Source organism: Arvicola amphibius, chromosome 10, assembly GCF_903992535.2.
Source record: "Arvicola amphibius chromosome 10, mArvAmp1.2, whole genome shotgun sequence".
In the NCBI taxonomy this organism is placed as follows: Eukaryota; Metazoa; Chordata; class Mammalia; order Rodentia; family Cricetidae; genus Arvicola; species Arvicola amphibius.
Window position 1 is genome coordinate 58,046,066 of NC_052056.1, and position 19,478 is coordinate 58,065,543.

A 19,478-nucleotide genomic window follows, 5' to 3' on the forward strand; every position below is an offset into this window, starting at 1 on the left:
GCTATGGAAAATAAACCTTCCAGTGCTATCAGTCCGACCTCCCCCGGATATCTTTTAGAGACACTAAAACCTCTAAGCTTCACAATGCCTTACTTACAGACTCCTAGGCTTATCTGCCTTTGCACTAAGAAATGGCCCAAGTACCCCTTAGAAACTGGCCACTTCCCTCTGCCTGGCTGCCTCCCACAGTGGCTAAGCCTGTCTGTGGCAGAATCTGTCTTTCTTCTGTCTGTCTTATCCATTCGCAGAGCCCTGCCTCTGCCTCCACTGGCATTGCGGGTTCTGCGGGAGCCAGTAAACCTATTTCCAGTCCTGGTCACCCTGCCACTGCTCAGTTCGTCCCACTCGGGTGACTTGTCAGCCTAGGCACCACCACCACCGCACATCTGGTCCCCGATGTCTCCTAAGAGGCAGGGCAGTCTCATGGTGCCAGCCCACTTATTCTAGGCCTGACTTAGTACCATTCACTGAAACTGCAGATGAGGCACCTCCGCCAGCACCACCACAAACCGCCCTCCTGCATGTCAGCACCTGGAGCTCCCACCACCTATTCTAACCCCTCAGACTCTTCCAGCCGTCACGTGCGGCATTGAGGGGGATCTGTACCTCTTCCCACAAAACTGCAGCTGACAGTGCTAAAAAGTTTCCTGTCCACTTCATGTATGAAAGAATGTGTGAATGATGTGTGGCCATACTGATGTGAGTCTGTTTAAATGCATGTCTTAAGTGTCCTATATGTCTCTCTAGTTATTTCTGTCTGTTCAAAATCCCCGCCATTCTTGCTTCGCACCACACGACCCACCATCTTTGTTATGGGCAACCACTGTTATTTTGTTTGAGGTTAAGATAGGGAGGAGCCACAGACAGGTGAGGCTCCACCCAAAACCAATCAGGGCCAGCAGCAGGCAACCCCACATGACTCACCAGCTACCTTTAAGCTATTAGCTATGCTTTTAAAAATTACTTTTATGTTGACTCTGTTGCATGTGGTGTGTTTGTGTGATGTACACCTTCGCAGGGCCCAATGAGGCGTCCATCACATGCAGAGACCATCTCTGCACCACATCTGCTCTCTTCCACCTGCTAAAATCTGCCACTTTAATTCCCCGCTTTCATTCTCTCTCTCTCTCTCTCTCTCTCTCTCTCTCTCTCTCTCTCTCTCTCTCTCTCTGTAAATGCCCTACCTCCTTGTTGCAAAGTATCAGTCAGTGATTTTTTAAAAAGCCATCTTTCTCTTGCTCACTTCTCATTTAACTTTATGTGTAACTCAACTTCATGTATATGTATATATATACATATATATGTATATATATGAACGTACTGTTAAAAAAAAATCTTAAGAAGCCCTAATGAGCTCTGTTAATTGTATCTCCTTCCAGACTAAGGAAGCAATAATCCCCAATATTTTAAATTGGTATGTACGTTTAAATGATGATAAATATGTGGTTAAATATGGTACAACATACTGCATATGTGATTCAATTCTGCTTTAAAATGATTCTATACAATGATAAAAATTTAAGGTTATAAAGATCTATTTCAGATTAACAAAAGATGTTCTGCACTATTGTCAGCTTTATTGTTAAGCTTCTATTGCAAACAATTTTTTCTTCTTTGTCCTTCACAAGTATAAATCTCACCTGTTAAGTTAAAAACCAGTACAGTCAAGCTGAAGGACTCTGGATAAAACATTCCTCCACAACCTCTAAGCTTGGACCCAGCTCTGCAGGCAGATCCTATACTGTAGTCATAACTTATATATACTTAACAAAGGCCCTCAAATGCTCAAATATCTGAGGAATATAGCATTTAAATGTTTAATTATTAAAAGGCTTTTTGTAACAGAGAGACAGGTTGGATCCTGGAGCCCCACTACATTTCTTCCAAAGAAGGCAGAAGACAGAAGACAGATGGACACAGGACTACGTCCATCCATAATTCACTTCACGTGATGACACTAACCACTTGGAAAAACTGCCTTTCATCTAAACTCCTGAAGATCTCCAGAAAGTTGAGGGAGGAAAACTGGAATCCACTCCCTGGCTGCCTATGGAAGGTAGGCTGGTCTTCCTACAAATTCTTAACCTTGCAGGATCTTCTGAAGCCTGGCAGGCCAGCACTAACAGCAGAAGACAAAAGCTGTTCTGAAACCCTTGCCCTCAGTGACCATGGAGGACCCTGAGGAGCAACTGTCTAGGTAGCCAAGTGAGTAAGTTCTCTGTCATTTTTACATCAGTAACTCAGATAAAGTTTTGTCCTTCTCAAGATCTCTGGTGCAGTTTGATGGCTAAGAGGTTTTGTCAGTTGAAAAGAGACAACCTCACAAAACAGATTTCAGCATAACTTCTTACCATGTCAAATAAAAGGTGTTTTAAGATGTGAAGCTCAAACAAGAAGCTGTTTTAAGGTATATAAATGCAAGTTGTTAAGGTGTGTGCCTGCACTTTATTAAGGTCTGAGGATAAAAACGTTTCAGAGTATAAGAAAATGCTTTAAGAGCAAAGCTTCACCCACTCCCAATCTTCCCTTTCCCTCCAAGGGAAGCTAGTCCCCTCTGCTGGTTATCTTCTCTCTCTCTCTCTCTCTCTCTCTCTCTCTCTCTCTCTCTCTCTCTCTCTCTCTCTCTCTCTCTCCCTCCCTCCCTCCCTCGCTCCCTCCCTCCCTCCCTCCCTTCCCCCTCTCTCTTTCTCCCTCTCCTGCCTTCCTTCTGAAGAGGCAGCTCGTGCTTTCCTCCTCTTCCCCTTTCTCTCCCCTTTTCTCCTTCTCTCTTTCTCTTCCCTTCCATAGCCCCCTTACCCTCTCAACACCCACAAAATAAACCCTGCATATCCAAGCTCTCTCTGTATGGCATATCTCTCTGTCCCTTACCCATTGTGGTCCCATACCCTCAGTGGGATCTGCCAGGGTCACTTGCACCAAAATTATAACAAATTCATTCATCAAACTCTGAATATAATGTAAGAGGAGGCCTCTGATCTGTTACCAAACTTCACAGTTAGTTGGAGCTTGTCAGTCGTCTTTAAGTTTACATTGTTTTAATTGCCCTGTTTGAGTTTGCTCAGGGGCAGATGTACCAAGAAGACCTGAAGTCATGGCCTTATGAAGAAAGTTTCTGCCATCTTTGGGGTTATCACTATCTCCAGGATATACAGATATTCCAAATAAAATTCCAGATAAAATTATCTCCCTAAAAGTCAGGGTATACAGATATTCCAAATAGAGCCAGATAAAATTATCCCCCTTAAAAGTGAGAAGGATAGGGGGCTGGAGAGATGGCTCAGAGGTTAAGAGAATTGCCTGCTCTTCCAAAGGTCCTGAGTTCAATTCCCAGCAACCACATGGTGGCTCACAACCATCTGTAATGAGGTCTGGTGCCCTCTTCTGGCCTACAGGCATACACACAGATAGAATATTGTTTACATAATAAATAAATAAATATTAAAAAGTGAGAGGGATAAAAAGTTCAGAAGTTTGCTAAAGAGACTCAGACATATTTCCTGGGTAAATCTACCAAAACAGGAGCCCACTAAGAGAGACTTACATAGATCTAATCTACATGGGAAGTAGAAAGTAGAAAAAGGCATGATCTGAGTAAATTGTGAGCATGGGGACTTTGGGGGAGGATTAAAGGGGGAGGGGAGAGGCAGGGAGGGGAGCAGATAAATGTAGAGCTCAATAAATATCAATTAAAAATGTATTTAAGCTGGGTGGTGGTGGCGTACACCTTTAATCCCAGCACTTGGGAGGCAGAGGCAGGCAGAGCTCAGTGAGTTCAAGGCCAGCCTGGTCTATAAGAGCTAGTTCCAGGACAGGCTCCAAAACTACAGAGAAACCCTGTCTCAAAAAAAAAGAACCAAAGTAAAATAAAATAAAATAATAAAAATGTATTTAAAATAGGTAAATACATCAGATTATTGAAAACTAGTGCTTCTGGTGAAGGGTCTACGGGTCTTCATTTCTGTTCTTGTAGCTTTTCTGTAGGTTTGATATAAAAAAAAGAGGAGGAAAAAATGTTTAAATCCAAGAAACAAAAATAAAGACTTTCTGAGCCAAAACTCCCACCCCCACCCACAGCCTGACTCCCCATCTTTCTGTTCAGTCACCTTCTGGGAAGGTCTGGCTAGGTTTGCAGCTTCTACTTCCTCCTTTTGTCAGACTTCAGGCCTCCCCAGACTCCCTGCCCTCTCTGTTTTCATCAGATTGGGCTGCTAGGGCCCAGAGAGGGCCAACACACCCTAACCCTGGAGTGGCAAAGCTGCTAACTGTCTCACACATCTGCTCATTGCATGTTGAGGACACACACGGTCCCAGCTCTTCTCACCCCTGTCCCAGTCAGCCCTCTTCACTCCTGCGCTAGGATCCAGTCTTTTGCCCTACTCCAGGCTGAACTTTTCACATCCTTCAGCAAATGCTGCCTTCAGTGGCAGCTTAGAGCCCACGTTTCCTCCAGGCCTCTCTGCAGTGTGCAGGTCGGCAGCCTTCTTTCTCCTGAGTCCACTCCAGCACCATGCAGCAGCCCTGGTGATTCTGTGCATGTGAATCACCTCCCAGAGTCTTCCTTCCCCCAATCATCTAAGGACCTTTCTTGATCCTCCTTAGGCTTCAGGTGCCATGTCACCTGCCCATAAGCTCTTCTGTCCTTCCCATAATTAGGCTGGGAGCCCCTGCTCTCCTGCTCCAGCAACACCTGTTTACTGTCTTCTCTCCTGTGTCCCCACATCTGTGTCCCTGTGTTGTACACCCCCGAAAGCATAATTGGTGTCTAGCACATGTTCCTCAAAAGTGGGAGTTTGTAGACACAGTGTTCACGAATGAGAAAACAGAATTCAGAAGCAGGAAAAAGGCAGATCAAATTCTGAGGAGTGGTCCCCAAGTGAGCAGAGAGCATCCAGAGAGGATCATTTGTGAGCCCCTTTTCTTCTCTCATACAATGTGGGTTTTGTGTAAACTGAAGTTATCTTAGGGATGGAGCAGAGCTCAGCTGTGGCTGAAGTGCAGGCTGAGCCCAGCTAGGGAGCCACTGTGTAAGGTGCACTGCAGACCAGAGTCCTGAGGACTGCCAGCTCAGGGGGACTGACTCACTTCTGTTGGGGGCTGGAAAATAAAGAGGGAACTAGGAGTGCTCTGGGGTGTGTGTAGGGGGTGATGCATTATTCCAATTCGGGGTCAGCTAGGTGAAAATAGAAAGTAAGGACGCTGAGGAATTTCCAGGAAATGAAACCGAAAGAGAAGTTAACTCAAAGTAAACTCTGCGCAGCTTTAGGCGACCCAGCAGTAGCGGTCTCGCAGGCCTGCCAGGATGGCAGCGTCCGGGCCCTTCCCGCTGCTGGTCGAGGGGTCTTGGGGCCTAGACCCCCCGAAAACTTTAATCAACAAGTTGCAAATGTACTTCCAGAGCCGGAAGAAGTCCGGCGGAGGGGAGTGCGAGGTCGTTCCGCAGCCCGGGAGCCCGGCAAGCTTCCTGGTGCTCTTTTCCCCGGAGGACGGTGAGAGGCTAAAAGGTCGAAAAGGGTTGCCCTGCAAGGGGTTCGGGCCATCAGTGCCTGGCCCAGAACTCCGAGCAGCGCAATGGGAGCGGGAGATCCTGGGATCAGAATCGGGAGTGGCCAGCGCATCCAGGAGTGGCAGTTCTTGCTCTTCCAGGAGCTTCCTGGAGCTGTGTGCCTTCCCGTGCTTTGCTTTTTCTTCCTTCTTTCGTTCTTTCTTCCTTTCCTTTCCTTTTTAAAAATGCTTTTATTATTCAAGTGGTGCAGTTAAAGAATTAAGAATCTTTCGGAGTCTTGGGTCAGCTAGCACTACTGAGTTCTACTAGCTGGGGAGTGGGGGACAATGTCTTTGGGAGGTGAGTTTGAGGGGGAAAAAGCCCCAGGGCTCTTGTGCCACAGCCTTGACAAAGTTCCTGCTTTGTCCTTCTGCCCCAGGGTGGCCTGAAGTGGTTGTGGGCTTTGAGCTGGGGGTGGACATTCCAGAGGGTTCCCTCATGGCAGGAAGGCTCCAGAACTATTCATTGAGCAGTTGAATGCTCCCCACTTGTGTCTGCAATCTGCAAGGGAAGCCCAGCCTTGCTTTCTCAGGGTGGTGACTGCCCAGACCTGTGACTCCAGGAAGGCCTCCATTAGTTCCCACCTGAGATATTTTTGTTTGTTTGATTTTTGTTTTTGCAGGCAGAGTTTCTCTGTAGCTTTTGAGCCTGTCCTGGAACTAGCTCTTATAAACCAGAATGGCCTCGAACTCAGAAAAATCTGCCTGCTTCTGCCTCCAGAGTGGTGGGATTAAAGGAGTGTGCCACTACCACCAGGCCCCACCTGAGATTTTGTAGACAAGGGGCATCCTCAGAATGCAGACAATTCCTCCCTCTTGTCCTTGGATTTGGAGAGACCTTTGGAGCAAACAAGGGGCAAGGAGGCCAAGGAAGCCAGGCTGTAGACAAGATAACAGCCAAACAAGGAACCAAGAAGAAAAAATAAAAGAAACAGGTGTAGAGGGTATTGACACAAGTTTTCAGAAAGCCCGGGCAGGAGGCAGGAGAGGTCTGCAGGGCACTGAATCCCTCTGGAAAGCAAGAACCTTATTGTCCTAGGTTTGATTTCACCAGGGCATGCTCCACAGACAGCTGGTAGCAGACCCTGTTTTCTCATTTTCTCTATTCCTAGGGCAGTGGTTCTCGACCTTCCTACTGCTACAACCCTATAATACATTCTGTGGTGACCCCAATCATAAAATTATTTTCATTCTACTTCCTGTTATTCTGCTACTGCTATGAACTGTAATGTAAATATCTCTGTTTCTGATGGTCTTAGGCTACCTCTGAGAAAGGACCTTTGACCCTCAAAGGGGTCGCGACCCACAGTTTGAGAACCACCTCAGAGGGTTAGAGGGTTCCCAGTTTGATCCCAGCTGTGACTACTCCAGCAGACACAACCCTTATGGAGTGTGTTCTTCTCTTGAGCTGTCTCCAAATGTTGGTTGCATGTTAGGAGTACAGACTACTGCATCCTGGTCACAGGGAGGGTGGGGGAACTAGACCCAGCCCCAGCTCTATTCTAGACACTTTAGTACAGAGAATGTGGGTGAGTGGGGAAGCATTTGCCACCAGCCCTCTGAAGTGACTGGGATGTGCTGAAGTCTGAAAAATCTCTGTTGTTTATTGAGACCCTCAAACCAACAAAAATGGAGATCTCTAAGATACTGGTAGTTTAGTGACATACACAACACGGGGAAGTATGGTTGTGAGGGTGCAATCCCAACTGTAGCCTTCACAGCAGGCCCTGGGCGGCTGAGGGGCTGGGCTCACACCCCAGCTCAGCTTTCTCCCTCAGGGGCTCCCAGCCCCCTCTTCTCCCAGGTGGCTCAGCTGATTCCTCTCATTTCACTCCCAACACAGATGACTCAGAGCATTAAAATGGAACATTGTTGCAGGCCAGTCTTTGGGGTGACCAGATCACTTTCAGTTTCCTATTTGAGGCCCCACTTCCTCCTCAGCAAGGCAGCTGGAATTTCCCAGCAGACTTACCCTGCAGTCCTAGGGCAGCAGCTTTCCTCTCCTGTAGAGGCCCCACCCTCCATCCCAGAAACACCCTGAGCAAACATGACTCTATTCATGTAAACCTACACCAGCTGGGCAGGACTACTGAGCCTACCAGTGCAGTAGTGTATGCCTGTACCAACAGGGAGGTCTCACCTTTGTAGGTCAACTGGATTCGTGTACTGTTGAGTATGTAGGTCTTTTTTCCCTTAGGACACTGAGCTATACTCTCAGACCCAAGCTCAAGTCCCTGTAACCCCATTTCAGGTGGACACACTTTATCATACGTTCTAGTCCTAAATGGGCTCCTGTTTATTAAGTGAGGGCCTAGGTATTCTTGAAGTAAAGGAACTCATCTTTTTAAAATATAATGTGACTGGGCAGTCAGTGGTGGTGCATGCCTTTAATCACAGCACTCAGAAAGCAGAGGCACACAGATCTCTGTGAGTTTAAAGCCAGCCTGGTTTACAAAGCAAATACCAGGACAGTAAGGACTGTTACACAGAGAAACCTTGTCTCTGAAAACCATACAAACCTACAGAAAATATTTATTTGTATTGCATGTGTATGGATGTTTGCTCTTTATATGTCTGTATATCACATGCATACAGTGCCTGCAGAGGTCATGAGAGGGCATCAAATCCCCTGGAACTGGATGTACAGATATCATAGGCCATTATGTGGGAGCTGGTAACAGAATCGGGGTCTTCTAGAAGAGCAGCCAAGTTTTCTTAACCATGGAGTCATCTCTGCGTCCCTAGAACCCACCTTCTTAAGTAAAACTGAACATTGCTGACTTGAAGTGGGCACAGGGGAGAGACTAGACGTCAGAATTTTGCCTCCTCCTCCAGGATTCACTTTCTGGATGGGAATCACACACTGTTAAGGCCACCGTGGCTCTCTGGCAATACTTGTGCCCCGTATACATTGTACACATCCAAGAAGAGACGGCCATGTTTGGATGCCTTGGATGGACTTCACCAAAGTCCAGGAAAGAGGAGGATGTACCACAGAGGTGCAGGACATTCTGTAACAGTCTTCAGATTGTTCACACAGAGGTCACACTGAGGTCAAACAGTCTTCAGTCCCCTCACCAGCCGGTACAGCTTCTCTGGAAACTCCTGACTACTCATAGAGTAGAGTTAGAGTCCCATGTTCCTTCTCAGATGGATTCTAACGTCTGTATCTGGGTGTACGTCTAAGTGAAGTCTCTAGGCCTGCCGTCTCCATGGTTGAGGTGGGAGAGCCATCATATTTCCCTTTGTGATAGGCTCTGAGCTCGTCAGACTAGCTGTCCATCAGAGAACAAGGGGACCCTAGTAGCTGTGAACACCAGGGCTCTGGTATCTTTCTCCTTGACCTGTTTGCACCATTTTCTAGCTGGCCACACCTCTCCTGTTCCTTTTGGTTCTCTACTGGCCTTGCCCCTTCCTTTCATTTCCTCTTCTCTTTCCTTTTTGTTCTCTATGCTGGTAGGGGTCTTCCAGTTACTTTTCTATTCTCCATGCTGGCTACGCCCTTCCTGTTCCTATTGGGTCTATGATGGCCATGCTGATTCCTGTTCCTTTACTGTTCTCTATGATGGCCACGCCCCTCCCTGTTCCTTTACTGTTCTCTATGATGGCCATGCCCCTCCTGTTCCTTTACTGCTCTCTATGATGGCCACACCCCTCCTGTTCCTTTACTGTTCTCTATGATGGCCACGCCCCTCCTGTTCCTTTACTGCTCTCTATGATGGCCACGCCCCTCCTGTTCCTTTACTGTTCTCTATGATGGCCACGCCCCTCCTTTTCCTTTACTGTTCTCTATGATAGCCACGCCCCTCCTGTTCCTTTACTGTTCTCTATGATGGCCACACCCCTCCCAGTTCCTTTCAGCTTCTCCATGGTCTGAGCAACACTGATTTTCCTCTTCTCTCTCTGGCTGCAGCTTCTGATATCACAGTTCACATTCTCACAGCTCTTCATGTGGTTGACAGCGTTCCTAGAAAATACTTTCAGTGGGGAAAGTCTGCTCCAGAAGTGTTTATTTCTTTATAGCCACTCGGCTAGACTGAGGGTGAATTGGAAATCAAATGGCAAGTCTTTGGATTCTGTAGAGTTTCACTAAGGTCAGCTGTCTGGTGTTCTAATTCTGTTTTTGCAAAATCTGTTGTATTATGTTTTGTTTGTTTGTTTGTTTGATTTGCTTTGTTTCGTTTTGAGACAGGGTTTCTCTGATAAAACTGGCCTACCTGTCTTGGAACTAGCTTTTGTAGACCAGGCTGACCTCAAACTCACAAAGATCTGCCTGGTTTTGCCTCCCAAGTGCTGGGATTAAATTTGTGTGCCACCACTGCAGCTCATTCTAGTCTGTTTTTTTTTTTTTTTTCTGTTCCCTTTCCTACTAAATGTGGGTTGTTTATCATTGCAGGCTAATGGCTGAACTCCTGGTCATTCTGCTATGACCAGCTGGGTCATCTCCCTACAGCATGGGTCTCACCCCATGTACCCAGTTGTCCCTGTAATTATAAATATTCCCACCTCCAGTGCCCACCGAGTCCAGTACAGGTTCTGTACTACTACACTCTATGTTTCTTCAAAGCGATGCACTGACTGGCTCAACACAATTCCACTGACCTCAGTAGTCAGGAAGAAGGCTGAGGCTGTGTATGTAGGATTTGTGTAGCAGGATGCTGATGGGATTCCCCAGAGTTCCCTTGTGTGATAACATATCCGAGATAATCACCCTGAATAGAAGAAGAGTTTACCTGGGCTCTATAATTTTGGGGTTTTTGGTCTACAATCAGTTGGCCTGCTGCTTTTGGACAATGGCACAAGGCAGCACACCCTATTGGGAACTCTTGGCTCTGTAGTGATACAAAAAGGAGGAAAGGGCTGGAGTCCCAGGGTCATCCCTTCCCCTGGGGAAATCTGACTTCCTCTAGGCCTTACTTCCTAAAGCTTCCAGGACCTTCCATTAGACCGTGAGCTGGCAACTGTGTTTGTAATCTCAAGGCCCTTAAAGAACACTCAATAACTAAGCTAAAGCAAAGAACATTAAAAGTAATCTGCGCATGGCAGCACATGCTTTGATCCTAGCACTTGAGAGACAGAGGCAGGCAGGTCTCTGTGAGTGTAAGTCCAGCCTGGTCTACAGAGCAAGTTCTAGGCCAACCAGGGCTACATAGCAGCCTTTTCTCAAGAAAGCCCCATCAACAAATAAACCCCGCCACCCCAGGAAGTTTAGGGGCAGGGGAATGGCTCATTGGGATAGATAGCTTGCTGTGTAAGTGTGAGGGCCGGAATTTGAATCTCCAGTCCCCTTGTAAACAGCTGGGCATGGCTACATGTGCTCAGTGTAGAGGGCAGAAATGGGCAGATCATGGCAAGCCTAGCCAACGGTGAAACTTCAATGAGAAACCCTATCTCCAGGTTAAAAGGCAGAGAGAAATGCAGGAAAATGCCCAGTGTCCTGCTGTGGCCTCCATGTGACCAGTGGTGTGCTCTCCTCCATATGCCCACATGTCTACAACGTGAATAATGCACATGCAATGATATTCATATCCCTGTGCTAAGTTCTCTCTCTCTTTTTTTTTCTTTACAAGGGCTTGCTGCTTAGGGAGACAAGCTGAGTTGCTGGCTCATAATGGTGAATTTGTAGAAATCATGGACTAATTATGTAAGGAAAGATTGCTTGAAATTTGGCTTAAAAATCTTTTTTTTTTTTTTAATGCTTCAGTTCGGCAGAATGTTCTGAAGAAAGAGAATCATGAGTTAGTGTGGCCAGGAAAAGGGACATTCAAGTTAACTGTCCGGTTGCCCGAAGACCCAGAGAAAGCCTCGGTCTCTAAGGAGGCAGTTCCAGAAAAGGTAAGGACACGGGGCCTTAATCCAAGGTGTGTGGAATTCTCTATGATGAATATGGTGGAGATGAGCTGGGTGGGGTGGTGCTCACCTGTAATCCCAGCACTAGGGAGGCAGAGGCAGGCAAATCTCCATGAGTTTGAGGCCAGCCAGGTCTACAAGAGATAGTTTCAGAACAGCTAGGACTGACTGCTACACAGAAAAACCCTGTCTCAAAAAACCAAATACACACACACACACACACACACACACACACATATATATACACATACACACACACACACACACACACACACACACATATATATATATATATATATATATATGAAAAATGGTAGATCAGGGCCTAAGTCACAGTAGCCTGAGAATGGCAGCTTGGGACTCTGGAGGGAGCAAGGACTGTAAACAATGGAGAAGCAGTCATTTTTTTTGTCACTTTTGGAAGAGTCCAGGTTTCAGGGTGAGATAGTAATGAATTTGGAATGTCAAAATTTGTATCCATTGGTCTCGGTGTTTTTATAACCAGAAGCCTGCCATTTTGTTTCCATCATCTTGAGGCCAGCGGTGTACACCTCATGTGCTACTCCCTCAGCTGTGAAGAAGATTGTCAGGGACCTCTCTGAAGCACACGCGTTCATACAGTAAACATGAACTAAGTGCCAAGTCAGGCAAACCATGGGCTAAGCTGCCTCACGGGAGTCTCCTGTGTGGGTCTCATTTCATCAGTGATTGCTGTGACCAGCAAGAAGACACGCTGTGACATGTAGCTTTCGAGCCATGCTCTAGCCCATTATTCAAATGTGTCATTATCATTTCAGTTAACTGACATCTCCAGCCTGGCCCAAGAGGTATTTTATTTATATATAAAATGATTCATAGTCTCCAGGTGATGGTGGCACACACCTTTAATCTTGGCTCTCAGGAGGCAGAGGCAGGTGGATCTTTGTGAGTTCAAGGTTCAACCTGGTCTACAGAGTTTGTTCCGTGACAGTCAGAGAGTTACACAGAGAAAGTCTGTCTTGAAGAAACAAATAAAACCAAACAAACAAACAAATACGCAAACAAGGAAACAAAAACCAACCAAACAAAACCCAAACAAAAAGAAATGATTCTTGTATTAATGCTGTCTTGCTGTTTGCCTTTTAGGAATTCAAGACCAAAAAAGGAGCTACAGAAAAAGGTAAGTCTCAGCTAAGGTAGCCCCGGTGTTGACCAGGCATTTTTGTGTTTATTAAACAAGTAGCTTGGGAGAGCTTCGTCTAGATGTCTAGATTCACACCAGACAGGTTCCATGCACTTTGGAGCCCCCTGCAGTGGCATCATCTTTCCAGTCTGAGCCCGATGTGTTTAAAGCATTCCATGAGGAAGCCCATTGCTCTTCTGGTTACCGTCAGAGGAACAGGACCAGCTTTGTTTGTTTGGTTGGTTTTGTTTTTGTTTTTTTGCATTGGGAGATATCTACAGCTGAAAAGAGGAGAGGAAGATGAAGATGTGGGAGGTGGTGATGGACCCTTGTGCTTTGGTGGCCAGTAATAGCAAGGACAGAACTTGTACTGGCAAGGAGAGCAAGGAGAGGATTTTTTTTTTTTTTTTTTGGTTTTTCAAGACAGGGTTTCTCTGTAGTTTTGGAGCCTGTCCTGGAACTTGCTCTTGTAGACCAGGCTGGCCTCCAACTCACAGCGATCCACCTGCCTCTGCCTCCGGAGTGCTGGGTGTGTGCTACCACCGCCGTGCTAAGGACAGATTTGTTGTGGATGCTTGCTGTGTGTGTCTCTCTGGGTAGCACCAGCTCTTCCTTCCTCAACTGTATAGGAACCAGCCAGCTCTGGGGCTGGGGTCAGGTCTCTGGCTGTGCTAGTGGGTGGGTCCTGCTCAAGACTTAAATGAAGGAGCAGCTAATAATACCCGTGTAAAGGGCACCAAATGAGGAACCATACTGAATGCAGTGAGCGAGAGCAATGAAGAGGTGCAGACACCAAATCCTGGGGAAAGGAATTCATTCCCTGCATCACTCTGCCTTCCAGCCTGGAGACGGGGACTCTCACTGAACCTAGGTGTGCCCCTTTGGCTAGGCTTGCTGGCCAGGGAGCTCCTGGGATCTGCCCCTTTCTGCTCTCCACACTGGGCACATGTAGCCATGCCCAGCTGTTTACAAGGGGGCTGGAGATTCAAGCTCCAGCCCTCACACTGACACAGCAAGCTATCTAACCCAGGGAGCCATTCCTCACTGATGTGGTTACAGTGGAATCTTTAAACTCTGACTTTGTTCAGCATGTACACAGCTTCCTATACCTTTGCTCCTCTGGGGAGGCCAGCAGTAGTTCTCTAATGCAGTGGACACCTGATGAGCCTCAGCTGTCTGCCGTGTGCCCTCAGCACAGAGATGAAGACTCTACCCTGTCTGTAGAAGCTTGGTTCTATAATCACAGTCGAGTACTCGAGAGACACATATGAGGGAGGATGCCCCTTCCTCAGAAAGACAGAGCAGGAAAAGTGATAAAATTGAATTAGTGATAACAACAACCGCAAAATAAAACAACAAGTGCTAATTTTGGTTTATAATCCACTAAGAACAACAAAACCCCCAAATACTACATTTTTGGTTTTGTTTTTGAACACACTCTGTAGACCAGGCTGGCCTGGAGCTTATAGAGATCTGCCTGCCCCCGCCTCTGGAGTGCTGGGATTAAAGGCATGTGCCACCACACCTGGCTACATTTTAGTTTTTAATTCACTAGTTCAAAAGTTCTACTGTGATTTCCTTTTAGCAGAGTTAGCCAAGATATGGGAAAGGGAGGATAATGTACTTAATAAAACCATGATTTAATACTTTACACCTTTCATTGTTATTTCCAATTTCCTCAGATGATTTGGACACAACACATTCTCCCAGCAACAGAACGGAAGATGTCCCTAAAGAATGTGAAACTGTTTCCTCCATGGTGGCATTTGAAAACCTGCCAGAGAAGGTGACTGACATAGTGCTGACCATCCTAGTGGAGAATATAAGTGGCTTCCCCAGTGAGGACTTCAAGGTGGAAGTGATCCGAGATTTTGGCGTTGCCGTGGTTACCTTTCAGAAGCCAATAGGTGAGCCCTAGGCCCAGGGAGGCCCTGCATCCCCAGGCTTCTGTCCACCACACCCCAGGGTCTGGGACATCTCTGAGTATGTGACACTTTGTTGTAGTGAGTAAAAAGGGTCTCTAAGCCAATACAGGTGCCTTTCCCCTCAGATTATGGAAAGATGAACAAATTCATTTTGAGATCCAATTTAGTTTTTGTTTCATAGACTGCCCTTTATTACATGATTGTCTGAGTGGGTGGGGAGAGAAATACAAAGTCCCAGGCGATTCTAAGTGGAGGAGTTTGAACTCTTCCTCTACTTCCCAGGAGGGGTTAAGACTGGCCTGTCACCATGTCACACTTCTGTAAGGCAATGATGCCAACAAACTTACCCTTAGTGCTCAGTGTCAGGCACCTGCCAATCTCTGCATGTATTAATTTATTCCTTCCTTTCAACAACCCTATGACAGGGCTCAATGTTGCTGAGAGATGGAGGAACTAGAATTGAACCCAAGCAGCCAACTTCCACTCCCCTTTTTCCTGTTATTTTACCACACAGCACTTCTCATGATGTAACCCTTTCATGGTCAAACACGTGGAGATGAGGGAGCCCACTTAATGGGGAAAATGAGTGCCCCAGCCAGCAAGATGGAAGAATGGGCAAAAGCACTGGGACTCATACAAGTTGCCCTCTGACCTCCAGATGCACGCACACACACGCACTGGCATGTGCACACACATAAACATGGAAAAGAAAATGACTGCTCTGTTAGGGCATTGTCATAAGCAAGACCCAGCTCCACCTAAAACATGGCAGATTTCCAAATCTAAGCCCCATGTCCCATGGGCACAGCGGTGGGTGTCAGTCAAGCTCACAGGTGCTGTGGTCAGAATTCTGGTCCTGTCACATAACCAGTTGTATAAAGCTGACCAAGTTATTTTCTCTGGTCCTCATCCACTCAGCCATAAAATGGGGATGATCATACTTATGTAAATTCCTGTGAAGATTAAGTGAGATAGTACCTCAGACATGTTAAGGATTTGATAAAGACACTTATTTCAAATTTATTATTATTTATTATAAACAGAAATTTAAAGATTTGTTTATTTTATGTGTACATGCCTGCATGTATCTGTGTACCGCATGCATGCAGTGCCTGAAGCAGCCAGTAGGGGCCCTTGGATTCTCCTGGAACTGGAGTTACAGATGGTTGTGGGCTTCCAAGTGGATGCTGGGAACTGAATCACAGTCCTCTGCAAAGGCTGCAAGGGCTGTTAACCTCTGAGCCATCTCTCCAGACCCATAAAGGGAAATTTAAATTGAAATGATCTTGCAGCTGTTCACTGATCAACAATCTTGAGTGCATTCTGTGTTAGCTTCTGTTACTGTAATAAACACCAGAGGTCACCAGCCTCCAAAAAAGAGAGAGATATGCCAGTTCACAGTTTGGGTGGCTTCAGTTCATGGTCGGTTAGCCCTGCTGCCCTGGGGCTTATGTTGAAACGGTATGCATAGTGGTAGCATATAGGAGAGAGAGACAGAGACAGAGACAGAGACAGACAGACAGACAGAGACACAGAGAGAGACAGACAGACAGAGATAAAGAGAGAGAGGCAGAGGCAGAGAGAGAGAGAGAAGCCAGGGTCGTTTTATCCTTACCTCCCCCATCAATGACTGGGACATTTCCCACAGGCCTCACTTGTTAAAGGATTCACTACTTCCCATAGCACCTGGGTGAGGACTAAGACTTTAACACATGGGCCTCAGGGACAGTTTCGGTCTAAACTATGGCCACTGTTAAGGGCCAGGTACTGGTGTAGGGGCTGAGGCACAAAGATGACTAAAATCATAGTTCCCTCCCTAGAGGAACTCAGTCTGGGAGGAGGAGGAGGCATGTGTGTTAATGAATAGTGGAGAAAGAGAGGCTGTTTCCCAGGTATAGTAACCAGAGAGAGGTGGGAGACAGGACCGTGCATAGTTGTCCCCACCTGAGTGTGTCCTCCAGCAGTGCCACCTGACCATCTCCATAGGACACCAAGCTTGTTCATGCTGCTACTGCTCCCTCCTCTTATCCATTTGGCAACCCCCGCTTTAGTGTTCCAATTAGAGACCAGATATAGACCGTATATGGTCCAAGTCTGATTCTCCATTTCATCTGTTCCTTATTGGAGTCCAAAAGGCAATTCAGCTGTGCTTAAGATCCATACCTTCCCAGTGATATACAAACAAGGACTTGTATTCATTTCCCAGATCCCAGCACAATGATTGGCACATGACAGGCCCACCATCCCCTTGTTAATTTAAAGAGATAGTTAGTCTGAGTCCTGAAAGTAAATAGGACCAACTGAAAAAATAGAGGAGGGGGCACTGTAGACAGAGCCCTATTTTGGTAGCATGGTTCAATTTTATCCTTAGCCATACAATAAAACCACCGACTCCCATTTGGAGAAGAGCATCTCAGACAAGGGCACTGCAGACATAGGCAACTGTGTATACAAGGACAAAAGAGAACTTTGAAAACATAGCTAGTTGAGTTTTTGTTGTTGGCTTTTTTTGTTTGTTTTTGTTTGGGTTTTGGTTTTTGAGACAGGGTTTCTTTGTGTAGCCTTGGCTATTCTGAACCTAGCTCTGTAGACCACGCTGGCCTCAAACTCACAGAGATCTGCATGTCTCTGCCTCCCAAGTGCTAGGGTTAAAGGCGTGCACCACCATACCTGATTCATGACTACTTGTCCATGGCAACATGAAAAGAAAACAGAAAGTTCTGCCTGGATGTGTGTTTGGAGTCAGGAGCCTGGCTGTGGATGTGGGCTCCTACCTGCTGCCACAGTGGGAATAAATGGACTTGAGAAAATGGGGAGAGGGGAAGCATTGTGAGGAGTGCACTCAGGAGGGTTGGCCATGGCCAAAGCACAGCTCAGTAGGAGAAAATACAGCAACTGGCTAGTTCACCTTTCTGGGTTGTAGCCAAGCCATTTCTTCCATACCATATAGAGATGTCACTGAAAATTTCTCATTTTTTTTGTTTGTAGATACCAAAAAATTTATCATTGATTGTATCGGTCACCATTCGAACCGACAGCTGCAGCTTGCCCCGAGACTTCTGGAAACAACAAAAGTAGTTAGGGTGGAAAACCTGCCTCCTGGGGTCGATGACTACCAGCTACAGCTCTACTTTGAAAACCCTTCCAATGGGGGTGGAAGAGTCACCCGCGTTGAGTGTTTCCCAGAAGAGAGCTCGGCGCTGGTTGAGTTTTCAGACTGCAAAGGTAATGTGCCTTGGCCTGCCACCCGGGCAAGACCTGGATGGTTGGCCATTTCAGCCATTCCTTAATCTGTCAGGAATGACACCAGTCTCTCATTCATCTGGATTTGGTGCAGAATGAGGGCAGCAAGGCAGGCTCTGGAGGAGCAGCACAAGCTCATGAGAGACAGGGAGAGCCTCTGACGAGTCCAGCCTGTGACTGGATGTCGCCATTCTAGGAACGTTGACACGCCGTACTCACCGCCATAGATCTGTGTTTTTTGTCCCTGCATTGATTCTCTAATCAACAGGTTTAGGAAGAGATGGACTCAGAAGCATGTGGAGTTCTGGAAAGTGTTCCTGTTCCCCTTATGCTGTCCCTGTGCTGAGACGGGATAATGGGTGACTTCTCATAACCTCAGGAGGAGATGGAAGTCCTGTTGTTAATGACATCTTCAGTGGTTCTTGAGTTGGACAGACTTGACTTACAATCCTGACTGGTGGCCACTGGCCTGGTGACCTTTGTGAGCCCTCAAACCTTTTGTTTTCCCATCTGTAGAGGTAGTGTTGGAGTTACCTCAGAGGATGCTGTAGGAGGAAAGGAAACAGTCCCTCAGTAGTGCTTGGCCTAAGGAGGTGCTGAGTCTGAGCTGGAGGTCACTCAGGCTGTCCATCCTCTCTGGAGCCCTGTGGGAGGTTGGGCCTCTGAAGGTCACATTACTTCCCTCAGGCCTGAGTCCTTCACCAGGGTATTATGTTTTAGCATCCTGCCATGGGTGCCATTAAATCCAAGTTGTTGCGGGATTGATTCTAATTTCCATGCTGATACTACTTACACTTGCCCAACAGCTAAAACAAAGTGAGGCAAGTTCTGGAGAAAGAGAGAGAATGTGAGCATTCAGTCAGGGGTGGGTTGTGGTGGCTCTCCTGGTACAAATGGTGACCGGGAGATTTTAATGGGGAAGGCCTTACTAAATTGTGACCTCTGGGGCTGGACTCTCCAGTGACTGTGAGGATGATTTTGATTTGGTATAGGAACAAGACCATGGGGTCCGGGTTGGCTCACACTGGCAATTAGCTCAGATACTTCCCTGGGTTTATAGAACCCTGACTTTCCCCAGCCTCAGCTTTCTCACCTCCATCTAAGGGTGTAATAGAATCTCTACCTGAGAAGGCCACTGTCAAGAGTAAACACAGGAAATTTATGTAAAGCCCTTGGGAAAGTTATACAGAGTGTTGTTCCAATTATCTTCTCCTGTGAAATGAAGTTATCTATAGAAGTTAAATTCTGGGACTATACAGGAAGGGACAGAATGCAGAATGATCCACCCAGAGGATTAAAATGATTTTTTTTAAATTCTTTCTTTCTTTATTTTTTATTGTGTGCATTGATGTCTTGTCTGCATGTATATCCATGTGAGGGAACAGGAGTTACAGATAGTTGTGAGCTTCTGTGTAGGTGCTGGGAATTGAATCCGGGGCTTTCAGAAGAGTGGCCTAGTGCTCTTAGCTGATATGCCATCTCCCCAGCCCTTAAACCAATCCTTGTGCTGGTACAAACACCAACCCCATGCTTGTGTCCAAATTTGTATCTGTTCCTTATTATGCCACATACATCAGTGACATCAGAAAAAATAGACTTGGCATGATTTCAGTGTAGAGCCATTTGTGTATAAAGTCATCATAGCCCTATATGGAGTCTGTCTTGTTGCGGTTAGCATCAATCTACAGCTGAGCACATGGGAGAATGCCACCTTTGAGTTCTACAAACATCAATGACTTTTTGCCCTCCCGAAAAGT

The 19,478-nt window shown here is 46.5% G+C and overlaps 1 protein-coding gene across 1 annotated transcript in view; it reads left to right on the forward strand.

The window, feature by feature from the left end:
• Window positions 1-5,253: 5,253 nt before the first annotated feature.
• The window catches only part of Parp14 (poly(ADP-ribose) polymerase family member 14), a 33,824-nt gene continuing 19,599 nt past the window's right edge, over window positions 5,254-19,478 (forward strand). The window contains exons 1-5 of the mRNA XM_038346734.1: window positions 5,254-5,486; window positions 11,246-11,376; window positions 12,517-12,550; window positions 14,236-14,460; window positions 17,467-17,703. Coding sequence (XP_038202662.1) covers window positions 5,300-5,486; window positions 11,246-11,376; window positions 12,517-12,550; window positions 14,236-14,460; window positions 17,467-17,703 — 814 coding nt within the window. The 5' untranslated portion in view covers window positions 5,254-5,299. The remainder of the gene's footprint in view (window positions 5,487-11,245; window positions 11,377-12,516; window positions 12,551-14,235; window positions 14,461-17,466; window positions 17,704-19,478) is intronic.